This window comes from Phaethon aethereus, assembly GCF_964289735.1.
Source record: "Phaethon aethereus genome assembly, chromosome: 6".
In the NCBI taxonomy this organism is placed as follows: Eukaryota; Metazoa; Chordata; class Aves; order Phaethontiformes; family Phaethontidae; genus Phaethon; species Phaethon aethereus.
The window spans coordinates 22,565,763-22,573,854 of record NC_138580.1 but is presented as its reverse complement, the minus strand read 5'-3'; the positions used below and the strand labels follow the sequence as shown (position 1 = coordinate 22,573,854).

The 8,092-nt window shown below is 46.3% G+C and overlaps 1 protein-coding gene across 1 annotated transcript in view; it reads left to right on the top strand.

Moving 5' to 3' along the window:
• CFAP210 (cilia and flagella associated protein 210) overlaps positions 1-3,447 on the top strand; it is a gene marked incomplete at its 5' end in the record, with an annotated part of 7,370 nt that extends 3,923 nt beyond the window's left edge. Inside the window, 5 exons of the mRNA XM_082001192.1 lie at positions 685-820; positions 1,801-1,862; positions 2,430-2,574; positions 2,726-2,874; positions 3,176-3,447. Coding sequence (XP_081857318.1) covers positions 685-820; positions 1,801-1,862; positions 2,430-2,574; positions 2,726-2,874; positions 3,176-3,286 — 603 coding nt within the window. The 3' untranslated portion in view covers positions 3,287-3,447. The remainder of the gene's footprint in view (positions 1-684; positions 821-1,800; positions 1,863-2,429; positions 2,575-2,725; positions 2,875-3,175) is intronic.
• Positions 3,448-8,092: the final 4,645 nt, after the last annotated feature.

The window sequence follows — 8,092 nt, the reverse complement described above, 5'->3', positions numbered from 1 at the left end:
CCTCTGGGAAAACAGTGCTCAGAGGCCACCTTTTAAGGTCAGGAGATGGATAAAGGCGAGTTTCCAACACCCCCAACTACAGGCAGGCCTAGCGGGATGGCGGCTACGTGCCGGATGCGGCAGCCCAGAGAGCAGGGCCGAGCCAAAACGCCACAACACAGGCCGCGCTAAGCAGAGGGAAACCGGCGGGGGAAGAGCCGCCGAGGTCGGAGCAGAAAGTCCACAAAGGCAGAGGAGGTCGTTACAGCCTCTTACCGGGCACGGGATCGCTACAAGGGACACGGGCATTTCACGAACCCCCTGAGTCAGGGCCTTCTCCGTGACCGCTGCTGCTCGGACCTGCTCTACCGCCCGACCTCGACGGGGTCGGAAAAGGCGAAGAACGCGCTTCTGCCGCCGGACCAGGCCTCCCTGCCTCAAAGAGCGCGCGGCGCCGGCCGGCAGCTCCCCGGGGCGGGGCGGGGCTGGGCTGGGCGGTGCGCTGTGCCGCGCCGCTGTAGTAGCCGCGGCAGGCTGCCGGCCACTCCCGCATTGTGCCCCGCTGCTGTTCGCAGCGGCCGGTGACGCCATTCTCCCCGTCAGGGCCGCGGCCGCCTTTGTTCCCTCTCTGCGGGCGAAAGAAAGAGCCCCGGCTTCCCGGGACAGCCGGGCCGTTGGTAAGGGTCTGTCTCTTTCTCTCGGCAGACTTTGCCGCTTCCGGAGAGGCGGGCGCGGGGCCGGCGATGGACGGCGAGGGGCCGGACGCCGCCCGCCGGGAGGCAGTGCTGGAGCGCCGGCGTTACTCGGACCGCCGGGCCGTGGCCCAGGAGCAGCTGGCGCAGTGAGTCCGCCCGGCGGCTGCCGGGCCTTCGGGGTGGGATTTGGGTTAAAAATCTTACCGCGGCCAGCTCCATGCTGCTAGCACCCGCCTGCGCCGCGGGGGCGGGAGGCAGGACAATACGGGGGGTTCTTCGGGGCTACCCCAGCTGAGGAGAGCCCGCTCTGGTGGAGCAGGCCTCCGCGGGCCCCGCCCGCCCGGCAGCCGTGCCTGGCGCTGTATGACTCGCTTCTCTTAAACCGTTGTTTCTGATCCTCCTCACTCAGTGGTCAGGCTGAAAACCTGTCACTTCTCCTCACACTCTGGTTCCTCCATAACTCTATTCTCCAGCTTCAGGAATGTCTTTTGCTGCCAGTGGCTATGTCTGTCCTAATAAATGAAACAAAAGTCTGTATTCTGGCACTGAGAGGAAGTGGCCCGTTTCCTTAAGGCAAAACTCTTTATTATTGCCTCTTCCCCCAGCCCAGAATCGTTCACACATCCAGCTAGCATGGGCTTATATTAAAGGAAAAAAAAATGATAGCTGATCTGACAAGAGAAAAAGATGCAGAGACTAATAGGTGGGTCTAGGGCTATGGTTTTCAGCGTTAAAGAGTCAAACTTAGAATTTAATTGTGACAAATGTTACTCTGAATTTTTATGTCAGCAAAATCAGAATTTTGTGATGCAAGCAATTTTTCTGTAATTAAAGAGGGGGGGAAGTAGAAAGTTTAAAAGAAATGTCTACCAGTTCCAGTAGTAATTGGTGCTGTTGGGGGTGGAAGTGGGACCGCTGGCTTTGGTAGGAGCAGTGCCCCAGATAATCTGAGCAGATATCCTGGTATGTTATGGTAGCTGATGTTCTCCCGCAGGCTAATGCAGGAGCATAAGGACAAAGCTTTTGAACAACTAACTGCACACATGAATGAGGCTTTTAGGATTGAAGATGATCGTCTTGCTAGAGGAGCTGCAGAGGTAGAAGATGAATACCAAATGAAAAACAGAGAGGGAAGCAAAAAAAAAAAAGGCTGCCATTGAATCTATTGCTGAACATAGAGCCGCTGTGGTAAGAAACCTAGCCTGTTCTTATTCCTCTTTCTGTCATATACTTGTACTTCTGAATTACCTTTTAGAAACACCATAGATTCTAGTATAGTCACCTTGAGTGAGACACATGCAGGTTTTCACTTAGCAGCTGTCTCTCATATTTACCATCTATAGTTTCAAAACTAACTCCTTAAGAAAGGTGCAAGCGGTACATGTGATGATCCTCTCAAATATTAGAGTTGGAAGGCTCAAGTTTGTAATTTGTGCAAACATTTTCCAGACTCTGCACCGCTTATTCCAACCAAGGGGCCTGGCCCAGATCACAGCTGGTGGCTCTGGCCGCCGTGCATCAGCATGCTTCATCAGGTCTGCTGCCATCCTTCCCGGGATCCTCTCTCCCTTTCCCGCTTCTGTTGGGCATGCATCTGCCAGGGCTGCTGAAAACCCCAGGCTTGGACACTGGCTTGCCACAATGACCATGCTTATCAGAGTGCTGACACAAGGCTGCTTCTGACGAAAGCTATGACTTCCAGCTTAGCAGGCTGTCCCCTTGGTTAACTTTTTTTGTGTATTTTGTAAAATACAGATGAAGATGAAGGTGGAAAAGGAGAGAGAGGAAAAAGCAGAGGATGAGAAGGATCGTAATCAGTGGATGATGGCAGATCATATCTGCTTGGAAATGGAAAAAGCCAAGAAACAAAGACAACGTGATGCAAACATGGAAGTACAAAGTACCAGCAAATGGTAAATAGAAGAAGTACCCTGTCAGCCCCTTCAGAAAGCAGCATGCATCTAAACACATAGTAATAGATCTGGGTGGGAGAGAGGAAGTTTGCTGTGGGTGTGATGTGTGTGTTTTGTTTGGTTTTTACCTGTATGCAGTGCAGGTGCTGCTGATGTTGGTGACCAGCCTCTTCTCAGAGCAGTGGAACAGAAGCCTCTTCCACGCTGACTTGGCTCATGCTGGTTGGAGAGGATTACCTGGGAGGGCTGGTAATGAGAAAGAGATCAACAATGACAGATCACATCCGGTACTGTGCCATTATGCCCCTTTGTTTTGTGTGGTTTTTTTTTTTTTTTCCCAACCATGCTGCTACTGCCCTCTTGTATCTTCTGGGCAGGTCACTAAAGAGCAGCAGCTAATGCTGAGGCTCGCTATTCAATGTACCTTTTTTGTTGGGGGTACAGCAGCAGAGAGAAGTCGGGAGGGATGATATTTGACAAGTATCAACATCACCTTAGATCTCCTGTAAGCTCATCCTCCCTAAGTTTTAAGGGTTATTTATGTTGTAAAAGAAATACTAAGCTTTGTTACTCCCTTTTCTCCATCAGGCTGAAAAGCAGGCAAAAAACCAGCAGGAAAAGCAAGCAGACTTTGACTACGATGCTCAGAGAGAAGCTGCTTTTCGTAAGGATCGAGCACTTCAGAGACAAAGGCAGTGACTAACTGAATCAGTGCCATTACTGGGTGTAATTTTTATTCTCCTCTCCAAGCATCCAAGGAGGGAGCAAGATGTGGGCTTCCTAACTAGAACAACTGCAGGACTGGTGGAGTGTATACCTATGCAGTATTTAAAAAAAAAAAATTGGGGGTGTGGAAGGGTGATTGATGTAACACCATCCATGTTCCTCCTGTCAAATGTACATGAGCCCCCAGCTTGCTCAGGGACTGAGCAAGTACTTGGTGTTGTGCAGGAGCATTACCTCAAAGCCCTGTCTGAGGGTAAGACCAAGAACGCTCCTCAGAGCCAGCACAGACCCAGGTGTTGTCTTGGTTGGTCAGTCCTGCTGTGGTGCGGGCTGCTGCACTGTACAGCTTTTTGTACAGCAGTACGTGGCTGGGTGGAGCCGACTGACTCTCTGTACCTGTGTCAGTGTGGTCCATTAGGGGTTGTTTGTGGAGTGAGGAAGTTGCTGCTGAGAACTTGACAGCCATGATGCATGTGTTTCTGAGGTTTTGCCTAGAGTAGCTCTAGCCTGGTATCAGGGCTGAATGCCTATTGCTGGTTGGAGCACATCTTCCTGTTTAAGTTTCATCCAAAAAAGTCTGGTTTGTGATTGCTCTGTAATGTGAACCAAAGCACAGTAAGTAGGAACAATCAAGAGACTTGTTTCAAAACCTCTATTCTGACCTAAACTAAAATGCTGATGTTGCTGCACTATCAACTAAAAGTCACACAGAATTCTCTCCAATTACCTTGGAGCAACTGATTTTGGAAATTACATTTTTTAAAAAAAGAATGAGACATGGCAATTAACTTGTGAAATTGTCTCTAAATACTTTTTCACTAATGAAGAATTTATTTCCCTTCTCTCTGAGCCAGTGCTCCTTTTACTACTTCAAGCTTTTTTCATCAAGCAGAAAGAATGGAAAATTTTAATAAAGCTTTTTGATCACAGAAGCTGGAGCCTTGAGAAGCAGCACTGACTACAGCAGAAGTGGTGCTGAAATCTGCAGAGCTTGATAATGCTCTAAATGCATCCCTAAGTGCATATTTGCACATACTTACTACTGTGGAATGGGTGAGTTGAATGGGTTTTAGTCTATCTCCACAGCAGCAAGAAGCAAGGTGGACTGCAGCCTCACTTCCTACTCAGCCTCAAGAAAGCCCCGTTCTGCAGATTATGTATGTTGTATTTGAAGTCTACAGCCTGCTTCTATGGGGCTTACACCCGTTTTACTTTGAACATCTACAGAAATACCAAACTCGTGTACCAGAAAACAACTCTTCCTTTCAGTATGCCTAGAGTGAAGTAGGAATCCTGTGTAATTTCAAAGCACATGGGCTAAATATGGATTTAGTTATTCAGCACGGAAAAATCCAGCATGAATCATGATGTCACTTTATTACATTGACTTCAAGATGCACATGCTTTGTGTGCTTGCTTTAAATGACTAACCCTAGTTAGTAATTCTCTATAAAACTAGGCAAAAAAACCTCAAGTGTTTTAAGAACATGAAGAAATACTTGAGGTTCTAAAATTTTCAGTGACACAAAGTATTTTGGTAACATTTTGTGGTCTTTTACAGTTGTGCTACATGGAAGGCTGCTTTGCAGGAAATAATACCGAATACTAAAAACACTTTTTGTTGGAGAAAACGGGAAGAAAAAACAGGGAATAGGGTAAGAGACAGCTCCTTGTGCCAATAGCAGCAGATGTAAGCTATTGAACAGACTGAGATGAGAAATAAACAGAGAAAGCTGGGCTTGTTTAGTCTGGCAATGAGGAGACTAACAAGTGATCTAACAGCCTACAGTTGCTTGAATGGTAGTTAGAAATACAGCACAAACTCTTCTCAGCAGAATCAGGTTTGTATCAGATATAACAAATTGTGACATGGGACATCAGGCTGAGTAGTCAGGAGAACCTGCTTCACCAGGAGCACTGTGTGATAACACTGAATCAGAATGGCCAGAGGTGGTGGAATTGCCACCTGTGAAGGTTTTAAAGATGTCCCATGTAAGGCAGGAGCTTGGTCTAGCTGACCACCTGAGGTCCTTTTCAGCTTCCCTTTAAAGATGGCAACAAAATACAGGGATGTCAGCTGTAGCTGATAAGGGAAATTGCTGGCCTGGAAGAATCTGCTAAGTGAGAGGTACCTCTATCATGGTTTAGCCCTAGCCAGCAACTAAGCACCAGGCAGCTGCTCACTCACTCCCCCTCCCACAGTGGGGCAGGGGAGAGAATTAGGAAAAAAAAACCTCGTGGGTTGAGATAAACACAATTTAATAGGACAGAAAGAAGGAAACAACAATGATAATACCAACAAAGGAATGTACAAGAACAAGTGATGCCCAATACAGCGATTGCTCACCACCCAGTGATCAACAGCCCGTCCCCGAGCAGTGATTTCCACCCCCCGGCCAACTCCAGTTTATGTACTGGGCATGACATTACATGGTAGGGAATATCTCTTTGGCCAGCCTGGGTCAGCTGTCCTGGCTATGTCCCCTCCCAGCTTCCCGTGCATCCCCACCTGCTCGCTGGCAGGCCAGCACAAGAAGCTGGACTGTCCTTGACTGCTCAGCAACAACCCAAAACATCAGCACATTATCAACAGTTTCTCATCCCAAATCCAAAACACAGTCTCACACTAGCTTCTATGAAGAAAACCAGCTCTATCCTGGCTGAAACCGGGACAGATAAAAACAGTTTAATAGGACAACGAAGAGGAAACAATGCTAACAATAATACTACTATTGATAAAGGAATATAAAAAAAACAAGTGCTGCACAGTGCAACAATTGTTCACCACACGGTGATCAATAGCCTGTCCCTAAGCAGCAATTCCCATCCCCTGACTAACTCCAGGTTCTATACTGAGCTCTATATTGAGCTGTTATATGGTAGGGAATGTCTCTTTGGCCTGTCTGGGTCAGCTGTCCTGGCTGTGCCCCCTCCCAGCTTCTTGTGCACCTCCCTGCTGGCAGAGTGGGGGAAGCTGAAAGTCTATAAGCACTACAACTACTTAACAAGAACCAAAACCATCAGCGTGTTATCAACATTATTCTTGTACCAAATCCAAAACAACACTGTATCAGCCATCAGGAAGAAAAACCAACTCCATCCCAGCTGAAACCAGGACAGTCTCTAATCTAATGCCTAGTGTCACTTCTTGTATTAGTTATTACCTGAAATTTTAATTAATAGCTAGCAAATCAGAATATACTTTGAGAAATAATTTGACTAGTAAACTTTAATTACTGACTTTACTCAAGAGAGCACCCTCTCAGCTGGCGTGCTGCTTCAGGAGGTTGTAGCAGATGAGAAACATAATAGGTATCAGCCTTATTAGAAGGCCAAGACCTTAGAAATGCAAGGCAACCCTCAGAGGGACTGAAACAGAGACCTTAAATCAAACTGCAATTTTTCCAAACCTTTCACCCAATTCTGGAAGTAGAGCAGCAACTGATGTTTGAACATGTGGGCCTCCAGGTTCTAACGTGCTACTCTCCCAAGAGTAACACAGCTGATACCTGTGTGCCTATGGTACCCACATAAGACGGTACTGTCGTCATGGATCTAATACAACTTCTACCTAGGAAATGGAAGAGAGCAGCTTTCTAAAATGCCTCATAGCCTAAGGGAATATGAGTTAATTCACTGTGCAGCCCTTCACTGTTAGGTAGTCTTCTGGGTTGGAGTGATTAGTTCTGTTCTTTTAACATTACAGTCCATGCTACTTTTGAGGAAGTTTGAAGAGGACACCTACCTAGAAACAAACTACCCCTGAACAGAAGAGCTGGCACCAAGGGGCTATTAAGAATGCACATTTTTCAAGTCCCAGTACAGACTGGCTGTATGCTCCTGGAAAAGAAGAGAAAAAAACTTTTTTAAGGCTCATGGAGTCATGTTAGGTCAAATAATTTGTTCTGTTTCAATAGCTAAATTCTTTCAGATGCATGTTACTAACTTAGGTCTTTCTGGTATCTTTTCAATGGAAGAGTGCTATAACTAGTCTGTAATCTTCCTCGTTCTGGCAGTTCATCCTTGTCTCTGATGCTGAATCTTCCTTCTTGCTCTGGCAGTGCATCTTTGAGAGAAGGAAAACTCACGAATTATAAATAGCTCCCCAAAAAAACCCCCAACAAACCAATAAACCCTCATCTCTGAAGGCTAAGACTTCAGAGGGAGTTGAGGTAAAGGCCAGAGGTGTGACAAGACCATATGAGCTATCTTCTTTGGAATTATCTTAAATTAATTCCTTTCTATTATAAATGAATGAAGTTGTGCCGTAGGCTTTGGTGAACTTTTAATGTGTGTAGTCATTCCCTTTACACTCCTGCATTGCTACCACTACAATTTAAGCTTCTTTTTGTTTTGGTGTATCATGGCTTTTGACATTAAGAACTAGACACAAAAGTGGATACATAAATGATTCAAACTTGCCCTCTAATCTGTTAAACCAATCTCTAGAAAGCAGTCTTAAAGCTTATACTTGTTCATAGCTGGTTGATACTGTCTTGCATAAACCAGTATGGCACTTTGTTTTTCTGTGGGTTTCCTCATCTCTGATACATTATCCAGAAAAATGCACAATTCTGTTGGGTGCTGAAGGGCTTGAACATCAGAACTGCAAGTCCAATATAATTCAACGTTGCATCCCTGTTAACATAATAGTAATTGCCCCCCTCAAATGAGTAACACTGTGTCTGACTCCTTTTCTATGGAAAGGAAGAACAGGCCAAAGTTAGAAAGCAGCAATGTGTACTGGAAGAAGCAAGCAACAGTTACCAAGCAGACCCG